The sequence below is a fragment of the Carcharhinus amblyrhynchos genome, chromosome 30, assembly GCF_965287045.1.
Source record: "Carcharhinus amblyrhynchos chromosome 30, sCarAmb.v2.hapA, whole genome shotgun sequence".
In the NCBI taxonomy this organism is placed as follows: domain Eukaryota; kingdom Metazoa; phylum Chordata; class Chondrichthyes; order Carcharhiniformes; family Carcharhinidae; genus Carcharhinus; species Carcharhinus amblyrhynchos.
Genome location: NC_137353.1, coordinates 21,401,103 through 21,420,205, shown reverse-complemented (window position 1 = coordinate 21,420,205; position 19,103 = coordinate 21,401,103). Strand labels below are relative to the sequence as shown.

The 19,103-nt window shown below is 44.6% G+C and overlaps 1 protein-coding gene across 2 annotated transcripts in view; it reads right to left on the bottom strand.

Moving 5' to 3' along the window:
- Positions 1–220: 220 nt before the first annotated feature.
- Positions 221–19,103, bottom strand: part of ano11 (anoctamin 11) — a 54,106-nt gene continuing 35,223 nt past the window's right edge. Inside the window, exons 14-23 of one of the 2 annotated variants that reach the window (XM_080215223.1) lie at positions 17,438–17,540; positions 15,285–15,396; positions 12,566–12,620; positions 11,381–11,478; positions 10,024–10,160; positions 7,774–7,979; positions 6,645–6,787; positions 5,436–5,526; positions 4,129–4,288; positions 221–1,297 (exon numbers count right to left, since the gene is read on the bottom strand). In XM_080215223.1, coding sequence (XP_080071349.1) covers positions 1,176–1,297; positions 4,129–4,288; positions 5,436–5,526; positions 6,645–6,787; positions 7,774–7,979; positions 10,024–10,160; positions 11,381–11,478; positions 12,566–12,620; positions 15,285–15,396; positions 17,438–17,540 — 1,227 coding nt within the window. In that variant the 3' untranslated portion in view covers positions 221–1,175. The remainder of the gene's footprint in view (positions 1,298–4,128; positions 4,289–5,435; positions 5,527–6,644; positions 6,788–7,773; positions 7,980–10,023; positions 10,161–11,380; positions 11,479–12,565; positions 12,621–15,284; positions 15,397–17,437; positions 17,541–19,103) is intronic. The other variant, XM_080215224.1, reaches the window with a different exon arrangement.

Below are 19,103 nucleotides of genomic sequence, written 5' to 3'. Positions count from 1 at the left end.
ATTGTAGTAGTTTTGAGAAAATAAAAAAGAGAGACAAGGAAGATTGCAATAGCTGGAGGGTAGAGGTGTGGAAGTCAGACAACAAGTTTTACAGGCGTGTTTTAGATTGCACACCATTACCATGTGTACCTATCTCTAGCAAAAAAAATGCAGCAAGGACCAGGATCAGATTACACAAATCATGTTTGGCTCCACATTCTTTATTAAACAACGCTTCACATTTTGTGATTGATGCACAATGATAAGGCAAAGTAGCAGTGATATAAATATATACATTATATATATATTTGAATAGTTTGGTCTTCCTGTTGTCAAGATTCTGAGGGGGCAGAGCGGTGCTGTTCTCTTGCTTGACTTGTAGATACCAGCCCAGTAAAGCTCAAACATGGCTTACTGCTGAACGGAAAAGCTTCCAGCACGGTTCAGGCAGTCGGCAGTACTTTTGCTTGCATTGGTCCATGATCCAAGAACGTGTTTAAGCCTTTAATGTTTGCATCTGTCTATTATGGAGCAGGCCTGTTGGAGGAGGGAACTGGAGAGTGGGAGTGATGTGGAGTCTTCTTGTTGTTAAGATGGAGGTCTCTGCCCTCCCTGTGTCTGACCAGCTCCCAAGACACAGTGTGGCTACTCATCCAACTGTAATTGTTGATGTGGGTTGGGTCTTTAAGGATCTCCATTCTTCCTGCCATTCATTAATGAGGACATGTCTCGTTCTGCTCAGAAATCAAAGGTTTAAGGATGCACTGGCGAATAAGTTGCACATTTGAGGCAATGCTTCAACGCTTCAACTGAGTAACAGTTTGGTCAGTTGGAGTCACTATTGGTTGTGGGTGGCGTTGCTTACTCATTGAGGATAACACAAAAGGACAGCACATCAGGCCAGAGCTGAACTAGTTCAGGACAGTAAAGAGAGAAAGGGCCACTGTATTGGGGGAAATGTAAAAACAGACCACACAGCCTGCAGACCAAACGGGAGTATTTGCAATCTTTAAGGGAGGGAAGGGGGGTTAAACCTGACCATCTTATCCGTCATTAAAATGGAGACGTTGCACAGCCATGCACAGGCAGCTGGTTAGGGTATAACATGCCACACATCTGCAGCAGACACCAAACCAAAAGCATTGACTTGTCCGAACTAATCAACACCATCACCCTGCGACTTTGTTCCCCACATCCTACTGCTGTGGGAACGCTTTGGCTGGCTGTTCAACAGGCAATGCAGCCAGTGATTTCTTTCTTCCAGGACGGGGCCATGCTGTCAAAGGCTGACTTACGATGCTGCGCTGTACACCACTTCCTGCGGAGATAAGAATCAGTCAAATTAGAATGAGAGCTCAAGAGAACAGTCAAATCTGGCAGGAGGTGAGGACAGTTTGTTATTCCTGCTTATCTGTTTTATCCATATTAATCTGGTCATTGTCTATCCAATTCTTCCTTTATTGTTTCTCAAGCTGTCCTCCTCCATACTCTACCTCTTCTCTATCTTCTCACTTTCTCAATGTTAAGATTCTTTACACCATCCCTTATTGAATTTCATTTTATTTAACTCTACATATCCATTAATATATCCTTCCTCCACACAATTCACACAGGCTTTTAAAACTCAAGATTGAGGGTCAACTAATTACAGTTTGCTGATCGACCCTGTCTCATTGCCTACTTTTTTGTAAGCTTGTAGATGTCCTACATGATCAACCTTAGCCACCCCGGGATTTCTCAATTTAGAACAGTCAATACTTATACACGGAGGTGAAGACAGCCTCCCTCATCAGTCTCTGCATCATTCATGGCTTCTGCCACGAGCAAGCTGTGAGAATCCTGGACTCAAAAAGCCCTGCTTCCAGTTACAGTCATATCGTTCCCATTAGTTGGGGTGGCACAGTGGTTAGCACTGCTCTCCCATTGCGCCAGTGACCCAGGTTCAATTCTGGCTTTGGGTCATTGTCTGTGTGGAGTTTGCACGTTCTCCCTGTATCTATGTGGGTTTCCTCCGGGTGCTCCGGTTTCCCTCCACAGTCCAAAGATGTGTAGCTAAGCGAATTGACCATGCCAAATTGATCCTTGGTGTCCCAAGATGTATAAGGTAGGGGGATTAACTATGGTAAATGTGTGGGATGGTGGAGTTGGGGGGAAGGAGGGCCTGGGTGAGGTACTCTGTCAGAGAGAGGTGGTGCACACTTGATGGGCCAAATAGCCTCCTACTGCACTGCAGGGGTTCTATGAGTTCTATGAGTTATTGGAACTGAATCCAAGTTCAGTGCAGATTTCCATATATAAACTTGGAGTTACATTATGGCCTTAACTGCCAAAAACAGTCACCCATACACTACATAAGAGTAAAAAATACCTTGAATTAAATAAGCACCTATAAATGTACACTCACATGTAGGTACAGGTCCAAAATATTGTGCATTTCAGAATCATTAGAACAATTCTGGGATCTCCTCTCATTGGTGAGAGGCAAGAAAATAAGGCAGAAACTTACTCAGCGTTTGAACCTTCACTTTTGATTAATATTTCTGTTTCCCAGTCGCAGCCAGCCAGATTGCAAAGCCTGCAGCACTAGCCCGAGCTGACAAGGGCAGAGGGCCGAAGAGGCTGGGGGTGGGTGGGAGGAGGGGGAATTTGCTTGGCAGTTGGGAGGAACATTGGACACCAGAGAAAAGATTGAGGTCTGGGGCGGTCAGAAATCAGAGATCAGGGGCCTGAGGCTAGAAGGGTTGGGAAGATGTCACTGGATAGCACTGCTGCCTCACAGCATCAGGAACCAGGGTTTGATTCCCAGTTTAGGTCACTGTCTGTGCAGAGTCTGTACGTTCTCCTCGTGTCTGTGTGGGTTTCCACCAGTTTCCTCCCACAGTCTGAAAGACTTTATGTGCAGGTTAGGTGCATTGGCCATGCTAAATTCTCCCTCAGTGTATCCAAACATGCAACGGAGTGTGGCGACTAGGGGATTTTCATAGTAACTTCATTGCAGTGTTAATGTAAGCTTACTTGTGACGCTAATAAATAAACTTTAAAACAGTGAAAAGCCAGCAGGTAAGGGGAAGACGCTTAGCTGTTGGATTCAGCATCTCCTCATTTCCCTTTAGCATTTCCCAGTCCTCTTGTCCAAGGCCCAGAAACTCAGTCTGCCGGGATTATTCTATCTCAACAGGGGGGTTATAATAAAAAGCATGCAGCTGCATTATAGTATTTAAATGGCCGTGCTAGTATCCACAAGTTCGTTGGCTGCCTGCCTCCTTTAAAATTGGATGTGGGCTGTTGGGGGATCAGGATACAAATTTCGAACATTTGAAGATCCCACAAATCAGACTACTTTTGGAGGTTAAAACTCCCTCCTGTGTGAGGCTAAAGGCTGACCCTGTCCTCCCCCAGCCAAGGGATGATTTATACTTCACCACCACTTGGTTTACAGTATGATCTGGAGCGGCGAGTCGAAAATTGTCGGATCAACTTATGGCCATCTCCCTGCCCCCAGCCTGCAGGAGGTCTCAATTTCAATGGCCAGCACTTCTGGCTGGAAACTCATTATTCCATGGAAACCAGGACACTAATCTGATCTGAGGATCTCTTTTCACCATCAGCGACAAGGCAGTGGGAACAGTGCAATCTCACCATCATTTGCGAGGGTTAAAGGGCAGTAAACGTCTCAAGGGCAATTGGGGATGAAATTGCTGGCCTTACCAGTGACACTCATCCCACAAAATAATTTTTATAAAACCTACCCCTGGAAGCAGGTGTGGGAATATTATGATTTTATTGTTTTGAGCCTTTCTAAAAGTCCTCAGCCTCTTAAATTGTTCCATCCATTATCCCTCCATCCCCTTCCCTACCCCATGGATCTATCCCTCATTGAGATAGAAATCCGAGCTGAACTCCAGGATCCACTGGTTCCAAACCCACTTGCTAGGAGGGATACAGAATCCTGGAGGAACCAGGTTACATCCTGCTGTGTTTATTACAGATACTTGCGCCACGGAAGATGCTGTGGGATCCACTCTTTCATGTTGCTGTATTTCATATCCGATGGTTATTGTCTTTTATTACAGTCATTCGTATGAAGTAAACATCCTTATGTGATTGTTCGCTGCCCCGAGCTGACAACACAGCTCAATCCCTACTAACCTGAGACAGTTGCATGCTGACTCACCGACAGATAAACATCCTGGTTATCTGCTAGTGCCTGCTTTGCCAGATAATGTTCCCGTTTCATTTTCACCTCGAGAGATTCTGGAATATCCGGTACCAACCAGACAATGAGACGAAGAATGAAAAACACCACATGCTGCAGAACAAAAACACAGCGACTCAATGACATAAAGGGCAACATGTAGAGCAGCACAGTGGCACAATGTTAGCATTGCTGCCACACAGCGCCAGGGACCCGGGTTCAATTCCAGCGTTGGGTCACTGTCTGTGTGGAGTTTGCACGTTCTCCCAGTGTCTGCATGGGTTTCCTCTAGGTGCTTTCCTCCCACAAAGATGTGCGGTTAGGTTGATTGGCCATGGTAAATTGTCCCTTACTGTCAGGGGGACGAGCAGAGGTTACGGGATAGGGCCTGAGTAGGATTGCGGTCGGTGCAGACTCGATGGGCCAAACAGCTCTTTCTGAAATGCAGGGATTCTGTGATAAACTACACCCAACCTGCATCAGAAGCAATAGGATCCAGTAATCTTAAGAGCGACCAGAAAGTGCTGTCTAAGAAAAGGAGAACTGTCTAAGGGCAGAGCACTATCTAAGAGAAAGAGCACTGCCTGAGGGAAAGAACACTGTGAAGGAGTATCCTAGCAGAACCTTTGAGGGAAGGGCAGCTGCAGAGTGTCAGCTAAGAAGGATCAGCAGCAAATGATCCATACACTAGGGACTTTTTTTCAAATAATAATCAGGTTCAAGTCCATGAGAAACACACTGGACTCTACATCTTTTTATTCATTCATTGGACACGGATGTTGCTGGCTGGCCAGCATTTATTACCCATCCCTGGTTGCCTTGAACTGAATGGTTGCTTAGCCATTTCAGAGGACAGTTGAGACTTAAACACATGTAAGCCAGACCAGACAAGGATGGCAGATTTCATTCCCTAAAGGACATTACTGAACCAGATGGGTTTTTCCAACAATTGATAATGGTTTCACGGTCATCAGTAATTCTTAATTCCAGAAAGTTTTTGTTGAATTCAAATTCCACCATCTGCCATGATGGGATTCAAACTCAGGTCCCCAGAACATTAGCTGAGTTTCTGCATTAATGTTCTTGCAATAATATTATCAGGCCAAATACTAACAACCCTGAGTGGTAACTAAGGTCTATAATGATGAGACATACCTAAAGGGACCCAACAGGTCCACAGGGCAAGAGGACAAAACAGCAGCTACTGGGTGCAAATAAATGATTCTTTTACCAAAATTACAACTTTGTGCCACTACTTTACCTCAAAGGCAATGATGAATCCAAGTCTTATAGCCAGCAGCTTCCAGTAGAATAGGGTGAGCTGTCCATCTGGGTCACGAAATTCCTTGTATCTGCCGTTAGACAGAAGCAATTACAACACAAAAACAGACTTATTGACCCAAGCTGTCATTGTGCTTATACCCCACATAGATAGAATCTTAATCCTCCTGTTCCTTAACCTCCCTTTCCTTCAATCTCCCACCTAACTTATTCCTGAATGTTAACATGGAGTGGGATTTTCCATTCTCCCTGTGGCATGTGCTGCAGGGGGAGACACGGCCCACCATTGGTCAGCAGCGGGATCTTCTGTTTCTTGCATTGTCAACAAGGTTTCCTGTTAGAATCACAGAATCCCTGCAGTGCAAGAGGCCTTTCGGCCCACCGGGTCTGCACTGAACACAATCCCAGCTAGGCCCTTTCCCTAGAACCCCAAGTATTTACTCTAGCTAGTCCCCCTGACATTAAGGGGCAACTTAGCACAGCCAATTCACCTAACGCGCACATCGGCACAGTGGTACAATGGTTAGTACTGCTGCCTCACAACTACAAGGTCCTGGGTTCGATTCCCAGCTTGGGTCACCATCTGTGTGGAGTTTGCATGTCCTCCCCATGACTCAAGCGGGGATTGAACCAAGGTCCCTGGCACTGTGAAGCAGCAGTGCTAACCACTGTGCCACTGTCCCGCTCCCTTTGGATTCAGCATTGTTTCCTGATCTTGTCTTGCCCTTTTATTTACAAAACTCATGCCCAGCTCTCCAACAATTCTCTGCTTCCACCCTGTCCATCGCACCAAGACCAGGCCACAGTCACCAAAAGATATTTTCAAGACTACAATAGAGTGATGTTATTTCTCCCTGTTCTCAACACGGCATTTGACACGGTCGATTATACCCTTTCCTTTCTGTAACTTTGCCTCTGATTTCCCTTGGTGGCATTGCCCAAGTTAGTTTCCTACAGTTTGCAGGCAAACCTGGCTTCCCCAGTTACTTCCAGAATGGCCACACACTTTGCGCCACCCAGCACCACAAAAAGAGGGACTAATCTCCAATCCAGAAAACTAGCCGGGCATCTCACCAGGGTTGAGGCAATAGGCAGGAATCCCACTTTGACCATCCTAGGGGGGCTTCAGGGCAATCCAGCCCCTAGCCTCCAAGACACAGGTCACTTGAGTATCCCAGGTTAATCTCACCTGCACATGGTGCGGTTGCTTTCTAGATAGCTGTCGGGAGCGTACGCTAACGTGAAGTTCACGTATCCATCCAAGTTAGCGTTGTGTTCATACTGATAAAGCAAGCGAGGCAGGAATTCAGACGTGAAAGCAATCAGGAACGCCTGGAGGAGAAAAGGAACGGAATTCAGACAGGAATAAATGGCAGAAGAGGAAAACGTCACATACTGCACCTGACAGTGCAACAGACAAGTACATACACAAGCCAGGTATGCAGACCATACAGATACTAGAAGACAGACTTTTCCAGATATCGGAAATGTTTTGCCTTATGTTGACCAGCTTTTCCAGCATCATGGTCCCTAACATATACAGTGACTAATTCAGCTAAGCAGTTTCTAACATTACTGGAATTAGTGAGCATGTAAATATTAAACAGATTCCAGCAAAACTCACTGAATTGCTAATGCTGTCACTCAGAAAAAACGTGACTATTCTTCACCTCTTTTAGCAAAAGTGCAAATATATTTGTTATAAACAAATTTAAGATCACGCGACAAACTATAGTGTTAAAGTTGTTGGGTCTCCAGCTTCACTTATTGTGCACCTCATAGCTTACCTGTTAAGGCAGTGAGTCATACAGACCAAGAGGATCAATCCCTGGTCTCTGTTTCATTAGCTGATTTCATCTAGGATGGCATGGTGGCACATGCCGCCTTATAGTGCAATGGACCCGGGTTTCATTCCAGCCTGGAATGTGACTGTCTGTGTGGAGTTTGCACGTTTTCCTTGTGTCTGCGTGGGTTTCCTCTGGGTGCTCCGGTTTCCTCCCAAAGTCCAAAGATGTGCGGGTTAGGAGCATTGACCACACTAAACTGCCCCTGTGTCCTGGGATGGGTAAGTTAGAGGTATTAGAGGGGTAAATATATGGGATTGAGGGATTCGGCCTGGGTGGGATTGTTGTTGGTGCAGACTCGATGGGCCAAATGGCCTCCTTCTGCACTGTAGCATTTCTATGGTCTATAGAATTGTACCCCAGCAACAATCACTCCTTCAAGAGAAAAAGGAAGCAAATTGGCAGAGAAAGGGTGCAAGTTGGAAACCAATGATACACACAGGGTTAACCAATGCAGACTGGCTGTATACTCACATTAATAATGACCGAAAGCTGGGCTAATGCCTCGAGGATGTTAAACCAGACCCCAATGTTCTGAGCGCGTTCAGCCACTGGTCTCCGGTATTCACACACAAACTTGTGAGCGTCCAGGCGAATCTCCACCCAGTTGTTCAGCAAAGCAAAAAGCGGAGCCAGTGGAAAGGCAGCCACAAATATAGTGATAAAACCAAACTGCAGAACTGTCGAGAGGAAGAACAGGTAGAGCGTCAGAAGCCTCAAATCTCTACCTGTGGCTGCCATCCTTTACACCTTCCTAACACACACAGTGTATCATTCCAGGTGGATTTTTTAAAAACTCTACCCATTTAGGATTTGGTTTTTGGGTCACTGGCCAGGCCAGCATTTATTGTCCATCCCTAATTCGCCTTGAACCGAGTAGCTTGCTTAGCCATTTCAGTGGGCAGTCAATCAAATCGCCGTGAACCTGGAGTCATCTGTAGACCAGGCCAGGTAAGGATGGCAGATTTCCTTCCCTAAAGGAAGTGAGTGAACCAGGTGTGTTTTTACAACAATCGTTCAATTTTTAATTGCAGGTTTTTACTGAATTCAAATTGCACCACCTGGCAGGACAGTGGTAGAATTCAGACCCAGGTCCACAGGGCTTTACCCTGTGTCTCTGGATTGCTAGCCCAGTGAGAGTACCACCATCTCTCTTGGAGGGCACAGTGAGAAGTTTTACAACTTCACCAGCTAACAAAGGAGCAGTGCTCTGAAAGCTCATGATTCCAAATAAACCTGTTGGACTTTAACCTGGTATTGTGAGACTTCTTACTGTGCCCAACCCCAGTACAATGCTGGGATCTCCACATTATCCCTTGAGGGAGAAGTGGTGTTGCAAGTGGTAGTAAAGTAAATTTTTGCATCATTTTTATTTTAGCCACATCCGATTCACACAGGCAATCTGCCACTATTACCATCAGGACAATCATATCATCATCTGTTTCACAGTGTGTTCTGTGGAGTAGCACAACATACTTGAGGTCAGAAGCTGCACAACATTCTCCCCCAGAATGATCCTTTCATCTCAACCCCTGAACATGTGACTTGCTTGTACTGCACTCAGTGCTATCCAGAACAGTACAGCACATTACCACATACCATCTGATCTCAGGAAAAACTTGCTGGACATCATTGGTTGTCATTGGTCACCACCGGTTATTATGGTAATTGATTTGTTATCATTCAGATCCATTACAGAGGTTATGGGGATAGGATAGGGGAGAGGGCCTGGGTAAGATGCTCTGTCAGAGAGTGGGCGCAAACTCGATAGGTCATATGGCCTCTTCTATTCTGTGGGGGTTCTGTGATTCAGAAAGTCCCACTTTCATTCTGTCCAGATCTTTAGATGGGGCACTGGAGTGTGTATATAGGTGGCAAATTGCAACTCATGGTGTTTAGTGTAGAAATTTGCTGGATCTTTTACAGAATGAGTGGCACGATGCCACAGTGGAGGGCGGCACGGTGGTTAGCACTACTGCTTCACAGCATCAAGGACCTGGGTTTGATTCCCAGTTTGGGTCACTGTCTGTGTGGAGTTTATGCATTCTCCCTGTGTCTGTGTGGGTTTCCTCTGAATGTTTCGGTTTCTTCCCACAATCCAAAGATGTGCAGGTTAGGTGGATTGGCCATGCCAAATTGGGGACTAGCTAGGGTAAATGCATGGGGTTATGGGGAAAAAGGCCTGGGTGAAACTCTGGTCAGTCCAGAATTGATGGGCCAAACAGTCTCCTTCTGCACTGTAGGATTCTATTTTATGATTCTAGAATGTGACTGTGCCAAATCATTTACTCTCCTGATTAAGACTGGGATATTCTATTATCCCCGTCATATGACACCATTTGCAATTACTGTTATTGATTATTGATAACTTGATATCGTTGAATATCATTGGACAGTACTGGACATAACTAGCGACCAACAGATATCACTGGACATCATTAGCTGTCAGTGGTTATCACTGAAACTGGATATTGCTGGAAGAGACTGAATATCACCCATATGGGATGGTAATTGTTTTCACTGTGCATCACCATCTCTGGATATTACTTCTAGGTGGCCTCAAAGGTATTTACCCAAATATTTAACGTCTAACTAAACTAAAATTGCAGCTGTAATACATTAGGTAAAAGAATGTGTGTATTTTATTTCTATTTCCATAGTTGTATTGTGAATTCCATTCAGATGCGTGCACTCAGAGATAAAAGGCTTGTTCTAACCACTCACCCATTTCCAGATACTCCTCAAACAGCCCCTCACATGGGATGAGTTCATTGTCTTCCTCCCATCGCTTGGACTCCTGACTGATCTGGGAGCCCCGGACAATGGCCAGTTTTTGTTTCTGCCTCCAGGCCTTCAGTTTCCTGACAAATGCACGCAACAAAAAGTGGAAATAATCAATGCTTTCAAAGGGAAAATGGATGGGCACTTAAAACTGCAGGGCTGTGGGGATCGAGCGAAGGAACGGGACAGGCTGGATTGTTCCACAGACAGCCGGCATGGATGCAATGGCCAAATGGCTCTTTGTATAGTGCAAATGATGCTCTGATTCTAATTGAGTCATCTGTGCTGTCCCTCCTAATAATGTGAAGGTGAGCTGGGTTACTGGATGCTGCATCATTAGTGGGCTTGAATTGGCTACAAAAGGCCCATGCCGTCAATCTCAAGAACGTCACAGTCCACTGCCTCCATGACTAACATACATCACTGTCAGATCATCAGCTGCCTCCATGACTAGGCTGAGCAATGCTTTTTCCTAAAGACTAAGAAATACTTCAGGACACGTCCGTACCTGTCTGGATATTAGCAGTACAGTTTCAATATTCTCTAACCAACATAACAGATCATTCTTTTCATTGTTTGTATTTAAAATAGCCCTAGTCACCAGTCATACTTTTGAGGCCAATATCCATACTAAGATCATGGGACACTAGTCACCATGAGAACAGATGGTGGAGTGGTGATAATATCACCAGACTAGTGACCTGGGGGGATATGGGTTCAAATCCCATTCCAGCACTGGGCGGAACTTCATTTCAATTGATAAATCTGAACTATATAAATAAAAAGCTAGTCTCAGTAATGGTGACCATGATAGTTATTGTCAATTTGTTGTAAAACCCATCTGGTTTAATGATGTTCCTTTAGGCAAGGAAATCTGCCGTCCTTACCTAATCTGGCCTACATGCGACTCCAGAGCCACAGCAGTGTGGTTGGCTCTTAAATGGCTAAGTAAGGCACTCAGTTCAAGGGCAATTAAGGATGGGCAACAGTTAATGCCAGAGACACCCAATCCCATGAAAAAAAATGTCAGGCATATCAGTCACGAGGACTTAAAAAAAACTCTAAACTCTTCAGTCTTCTGATCTTTCAAAATCTCTATTTTGTTTCAACTGAATTTCAAGCTTCTCCCAGTCTACTCAGCACCTCACCCCCATGTTACTGTGCCTAATGTGTTTCTTTCTGCATTGGATAACACTACAGAATGGTTGATGGTAATCTGGGTGTAGAATTTCCCAATGTCCTCTCAGTTAGCCCTGGTCTGATGTCGGGCGTGATAAAGGAGCTGGAAATCTGTACTCACGGAATGACAAACTCTTGAATGTTGCTGATGATCTGTTTCCCCACCATGATGATGAAAAGTTGCTGAGCGAGTTCAATCAAACATCCTCCGGAGCCACACTGACAGAGTCAAATATGACAAGTCAATTACCATACACTGCAGTCTCTATCCAGGCGAAATATTACAGCAGGACGGGTAGAAGAACAGAGACAGAGAGAGAGAGAGCAGCAAGGAGCAGGAGTATGGACCAACCAAAACAGGTACAATAACAATGAGCCAATTCCACAATTATATTCTCAATATATAAATAGCTAGAACAAAAAACAACATCATCTGGAAGCTTCATTACTTGTATCTTAAAGAGAGAGGGTCATGCATGGCCCTAGGGATTTAGTGCTCTGGGAAAGACACAACTCTCCTCACTCTGTGCTCCAGTGAAAGCTGTCCCCTCTCCCCATGTTATGTTCTTGTTGCTTCAGAATCTCCTCCTGTCTGTTTGAGATGCATTGTTTCTCCCTGTTGCTCTCAGTAACAAGGGATCAAGTGTGCTATAGGGAGACAGGCCTATCCCAGCTTTCCTTACACTTTCAAACTCATCTCATCTACAAAATGAGGGGAAAAAATATATAAAGATTTAAATAAAGCTGAAAGTTTAGGAAATATTGTCTTTGAGAAAGAAAAGGCATCAAAATCATAGAATCACTGCAGTGCAGAGTCTGCACTGACAACAATCCCACCCAGGCCCTATCTCCATAACCCTATGTATTTACCCTACTAGTCCCCCTGACATGAATCAATTTAATGTGGCCAATCAACCTAGCCTACATATCTTTGGAGTGAGATGAAACTGGAGCACCCGGAGGAAACCCACGTAGACATGGGAGAACATGCAAACTCCACACAGTCACCCGAGGCTGGAATTGAACATGGGTCCCTGGCTCTGTGGGGCAGCAGTACTAACCACTTGCCACCCTTAAATGTATCAGGTGTGATCCTATGTAAGGAAAAACAGGGCAGTCTCTGCAGTCCAGTATGTAGAGCACTGAGGTTGTCACCAAACATTTAGGAACAGAAAAGAGTATAAAAGGTTTGGCCCTGGTGTGTGAGTACTTGTCTGTCTTGCTCTCTCTCAATGTAACACAGTCCTCAGAGGAGGAGGGAATTAGGGAAAAATAATTGGTCCTATCCAGACCGTCTGGTACTTACATCCTCATTCCTCATCCCAAACAGCTTTCCATAATGTCCTGGGTAACCCACAAACCTTAGGGAAAGCAAAGAAGAAATTCTTAAAATTCCACATTCGGTCCCAGCTTCCATTCATGTAGTGCCGATACTATAGAAAGATTTCCAAGGCACTTTCCAGAGATATAACCAGGTAACAGTAAGGGTAACAAGGAATAAGAAGGAGTGAGCCCATGAAGTAACTTAAACATGAGGATGAGGATTTTAAAGTAGAGGTTTGGGGGACTAGGTGCTTTGATTTGATTTATTATTATCACAGTGAAAAGTATTGTTTCTTGCATGCTATATAGACAAAGCATACCATTCCTAGAGAAGGAAACAAGACAGTGCAGAATATAGTGTTACACTCATAGCTAGGGTGTAGAGAAAGATCAACTTAATGCAAAGCAAGTCCGTTTAAAAGTCTGACATCAGCCAGGGGAAGTGAGGGAAGGGGGGGTGGAGGAAGAAGTAGTAGAGCAAAACGAAAGGTTTAAGACAAGCTAGAAAGTGGGAGAGATTAAACAATAAATAGGCTCAGGGTGCAGGGTCAAAAGAGTGGCTGTAGGACAAGTAAAAAAACAAAAAGTTGTGACTGGAGGAGATGTTAATGGCAGAATCGTGAACAATGGCTGTTCAGGAGACATAAATTGGGAGAGAGAGAGAATCCAGAGAAAAGCCAAAACCAGCACAAAGAAAGAAAACAAAATGGGTTACAATCTAAAATTGTTAAGCACAATGTTGTGTCCAGAAGGCTATAGAATGCTTAGCTGAAAGATGAGGTGCTATTTCTCAATAAATGTACCACATTGACAGAGGATACAATTGGTGATACAGATTAGTGCTGTTTCAGTCGATGAACTGGAGTGGAAAGCTGACTGCATTGATTCAAGCAGAGGTAACGGGGCAAGATTTTACCACTGGCTTTGAGACTCCCACATTAGGATCAATTGGAAATCCAAAGCCCTAAGCTGCTGGCAGTCAGACCCGGACACCTATATAGAAATGTAGAAACAGAAGATAGGACCAGGAGGAGGCTATCTGGCTCTTTGAGCCTGCTCCACCATTCATTACAATCATGGCTAATCATCCAACTCAATAGCTTAATCCCTCTTTCTCCGTAGAACCTTTGATCCCATTCACCCCAAGTATTTTTTTGACTGCCTCTTGAATACATTCAATGTTTTGGCATCAACTACTTCCTGTGGTAATGAATTCCACAGGCTCTTGGGCAAAGAAATATCTCCTCCGCATGGACCTAAATGGTCTACCCGGAATCCTCAGACTGTGACCCCTGGTTTTGGACTCCCCCACCATTCGGAACATCCTCCCTGCATCTACTCTGTCTAATCCTGGTAAGTCTCTATGAGATCCCCCCCTCATTTGTCTGAACTCCAGCAAATATTTCCAGAGGCAGTCTGCTAATTGGCCACCTCTACAATCATGATCCAAGTAAGGACTTCAGGAGGCACGCTTCAGCTACACAGCCTAAACACTGGGCCAGCAACTCCAGAGCTTTGGCAGCTCCACTGGGAGATGTGGGCACTGCTGAGACAGGTAGGGGACCTCAAAGGTGAGGCATTCACAAAATATAAATTCAGAGGGCCAAGTATACAACACCCTCGGAGCAGAGGGAAACCTCCCCCCCAGTGGCCATGAGTAGATTTCAAGTGCAGCCTTTGCTATAGTGACCCCTTCCTTGGGTAATGGAGTTTTGACAGTCCCCCAGCCCATTGCAGGGAGGTCAAACTCAATTGAAGTGACAGCCTCCATTTCTGCCGCCAGCAAAATGCCAGCAAGTTCACTAAACCATCCCCAAATGGGACTTTAATGATTTGAAATTGGCTTCCCGCCTTCTTCAGTGGAGACCCGCCTCTGGGACACTTCCCTTGCAACGAGAATGCATTGGATTGCCATCCCAACAGTTCTCCACAACCCTATTTTTCTGATGGATCAATTTCAAGCCTGCTGCCATGCGAAGGGTAAAAATTCTGCCCACAGTCTCACATATCCAAAGATGTGCAGGTTAGGTTGATTGGACATGCTAAATTGCCCCTTAGTGTCCTGGGATGCGTAGATTAAAAGGATTAAGCAGGGTAAATATGTGGGGTTGAGGGGATGGGGCCGGGGGGGATCTATTGTCAGTGTGGACACAATGGGCCAAATGGCTCCTTCTGCATTTTAGGGTTTCTATGATATCCAAGGCAATTATAAAGGCTGGCTATCAAATCAGATAGCCAGAATGAGAAATTGGGTGTTTTTTGTCTTAGGAAACCAAGGTGAAGTTTGAGAGAAGTTGTGATTAGGTTTTAAAACGAAATAGATATATAAGGAAGCAAAAACTGACTGAGATAAGGAATCCCATCATTTTCAGGCACTGGTTAATAGTGAATCATTGTAAGTGTTAGTGTGATGAACATTGATTAATACATTGAGGATAGAGGAAGAACAAATAATGACAAGATATGTGAAGGTTAGGGTGAGCAGAAATATTAATCACCCCAAAGGTGTTTTCATTGGAGGCCAGACCCTCAGACACTGAGATGTATATTCAAATCTATATTAACCATGTCTTTTGTTCTGAGAATTACTCACTTTCAGTTTTAATAGAGTGGCATGTTCTGGAAAAGAGCCAGCACTTATCTCGAAGAATCAATGCTTTCTTGTTTCAACGCAAAACTATTTGTTTGCATTTTTGACTCACCTGCCTTTGAAAAATGCCACATAGAATGGAGAGGAATAGAAGTTCACAAACTGGAACACAAACACTTTAAAGGTGAAAGCGTCATCAAACTGCGACTGTGTGCGGTGCATCTCTGCACAAAACAGAAAAACAAGCGTCAATATGTAGCCAAAATGAGCATGTGAGCATTTCCTATTTGTTCATGGCAGATGGGCATCACTGGTAAGGTCAGTATTTATTGCCCATCCCTAATTGTCCTGGAGGTGGTGATAAGCTATGTTCCTTCTTAACTGCTACAATCATGCAACGAAGGTGCACCCACAGCTGTTAGGTAGGAGTTTCCAGGATTTTGTGACAATGAAGAAACAGTGATGGTGAACATGTCCTTATCCTTCCAAGTGATAGAGGTTGCAAGTCTAGGAGGTGCTATCGAAGAAGCCTTGGTGAGAAGCTATAGCATCGATGGTACACACTGTTGCCATTGTGCACTAGTGGTGGAGGGGGTGAAGATAATGACAAAAAACTAGAACAAACTTATATCCACAAAAGAAACAGGACAAATCCAACTTGGCCAATTTCTGCCCCATCATCTATCTTGATGAAAGCGTGGTGAATTGGGTCCCGCTAAAGCCACTCAGTTCCTGACCTCATTATAGTCTTGGTTTAAACGTGCACAAGAGAGCTGAACTCGAGGTGAGGTGAGAGTGACTGCCTTTGACACCAGTGTGTCATTTGACTGAGTGTGGCATCAAGCAGCCCTAGCAAAACTGAATTCAATAAAAATCAAGGGGAAAAATCTCCACTGGTTGGAGTCACACCAAGCACAAAGAAGGATTGCTGTGGTTATTTCAGGTCTATCATCTCCTTCCTGGCACACTGTTGCAGGAGTTCTTTAGGTTTTTGTCCTAGACCCAACCATATTCAGCTGCTTTGTCAATGACCTTTCTTCCATCATGAGGTCAGAAGTGGGGATGTTCACTAGTGATTGCACAATGTTCAGCACCATACGCATCTCCTCAGATACTGAAGCAATCTAGTCGATGTGCCTAAGACCTGGTCAGGCTTGGGTTGATAGTAACAAATAATAGTCATACACACAATTGCCAGGCAATGACCATGTCAAACAAGACAGGATTTAAACCATGATATTCAATAGCATTACTATTGCTGAATCTCCCACTATCAACACCCTGGAGGGGGGGGTTTCCATTGACTAGAGATTGAACTGGACCAGCCATTTAAATACAGCAGCTACAAGAACAGATCAGAGGTTGGGAATTCCACAGAAGTAGCTCACCTCCAGACTCCCAGAGCCTGTCCACCATTGACAAAGTACAAGTCAGGAGTGTGATGGAATACTCTCTAATGCCATTCCAACAAAACTCAAGCAGCTCAACACCATCCAGGACAGAGTAGCCCATTTGATTGATACCCCATCCACCACCTTCAACACTCACTCCCTCCACCACCGATGCACTGTGACAGCAGTGTGTACCAACCACAAGATGCACTACAGCAACTACAACAACAACTTCTAAACCCGGGATCTCCACCACCTGGAACAACAAGGGCAAGTCCAACATTGTGGAGGTTAGGTAGATTGGCCATGCTAAGTTGTCCATTAGTGCCCCAAGATGTGTAGGTTAGGAGGATTAGTCCGGTAAATACGTGGGGATATGGGGATAGGGTGGGGGAGTGGATCTGGGTAAGATGCTCTGTCAGAGAGTTGGTGCAGACTCGATAAGCCAAATGGTCTCCTTCTGCACTGTAGGGATCCCATGAAAGGCAGTAGATACATAGGAGCATCATCATCATCATCCCCTCTAGTGTTAACCACTGTGCGACCGTGCTGCCCTCTGAACCCTATACTGCATATATGTACATAAGTTCATGGTTAACAGATGTATATAGTTAACCAATTTAAGATTATGAAGTCTTTATTAAGACATGCCAAATAGTATCCAACACCTACCATTGTACAATTCAAACTGTAACTAGATGTTATGGTGTTAACTGCGATCTATAACGGACAAAGAAACTAAAATCATGTGACTGAGTTAAATCTGACTTGTGTCTTAAAGCCAGCTGAAATGGACAAAGCCATTGACAAATTTATACCAAATGGGGTCTGACTTTGTGTTGGCTGTGTTAATGGCTTGTGAAAGTTTCCTTACCCCATCTGGTGAGCTTTTCTGCCAGTGAGGTGTAGACTTGGCCCATCAGCAGGATGAGTATAAGATTTACCATGGAGCTGCTGATATTTGCAATGTTTCCAGCCTGTTGGGGATTAATGTAACACACTGAGTAAGTCACAACAATTACAATAAATGCAACATAACAACTGTACATGGGGAATAGACAGGTGAACAAGGAACCAGAGGGCTGCCGCCATCCATGGAACTGTTCCCAAAAACAGTTCACAACTTTGGGAGAGGAAGAAAGAAAATTGTATCTTAATACTGTGTGTGAGAGGCTATCTGGTAGTCAAAGCAGCTCAGACTTGCAACTGCAATGATTGCAGGAGTCCCACCTTGCACCAAAGATCCAGGATCTTTGGGATCTCATAAATCATGAGTTGCCATCAATGGGAAAATGTCAGAAGTGACATTTATTATTAGCAAGGATTACAAAACAGTTGACGCACATCAAAATAGGTTACATTTTTAAACCAAATTTAATGACCACCCAATCTCATGAGATTGATCTTTAACCATTGCAGAAACGCAATTTTAATCTTGAGGCCTTGTGCTTTACCCAAAGATGGGACCTATCTACCACCACAGCCGGTTTGACCTTGAAGCTTTCTCATTCGAGTGGTACACACTCCCTTTGCCCCAGTCCTTTCAAATCACAGCCCTTGCATTTGTCTATAAAAACCCTTCACAACATAAGCCTCTTATTCCTGAAATCTGCTGCACACCTGTATTTTCACTGAACAACGAGCCTCACACTCTGGCCTTCTGTGCTCCTTCCTTCTCTTTTCCAAATTCTCTTTGCATTCTTCAGCCGCTCCCATCCATGTTTAATCTCTCTTTTCACATTTAAAAACCTCTTCAAAATCCATGGCCGGTATTTTATGACCTCGCTCAGGCAAGGCTTGTAAAACCCCGCCCGAGGCCAATGGAGAATTCCGTTCTGCAAGCCTCGCCAGCCCTGATTCTAAGGGTGTAAAATTCAGGCCCATTTCTCCAATCATCCTTGCAAATCCCCTGCCTCCTAATTCAGCTATTGTTTTCATTACGCTTATGTGGGTTACATTGTTCATCCAATGTACGTGCAAGTCATTGATGCTCTGAGGGCTGAGGAATGCAGCACTTTTCAAACATGTGGGGCAGGATTTTCAGGCCCTGCTCACCCCAAGATTGGAAAATTCTGCCTGGGATCAACAGGGCTTTGCATGGTCCTATCCTGCCTGCTACGATTCCTGTGGCAGGCGGGACTGGAAAATTCCATCCGTAGTGTCAGACTTGGTCCTTTACTCCTCAGGTATAGCATGGGCTAAATGTACAATGGTGCTCCCTCTGTGCTGCTCCATCAAGACAAGCTGGTACGGTACAGTACATGTTGGATACAACGTGAAACTTCTTCTACACTGTCCCATCACACATTAAGAAGTCTCAAAACACCAGGTTAAAGTCCAACAGGTTTATTTGGCAGCACGAGCTTTCGGAGTCTCAGGCTCTGGCGTTGTGAGACTTCATATTGTGCTTACCCCAGTCCAATGCCGGCATCTCCACATCATCATCATCACACTCCCAGTGCAGCACTGTTACAGAGTAAAGATCCTCACACATATGGAATCCTGAACATGCAAATAATTGAATTATTTTGAACAAGGCC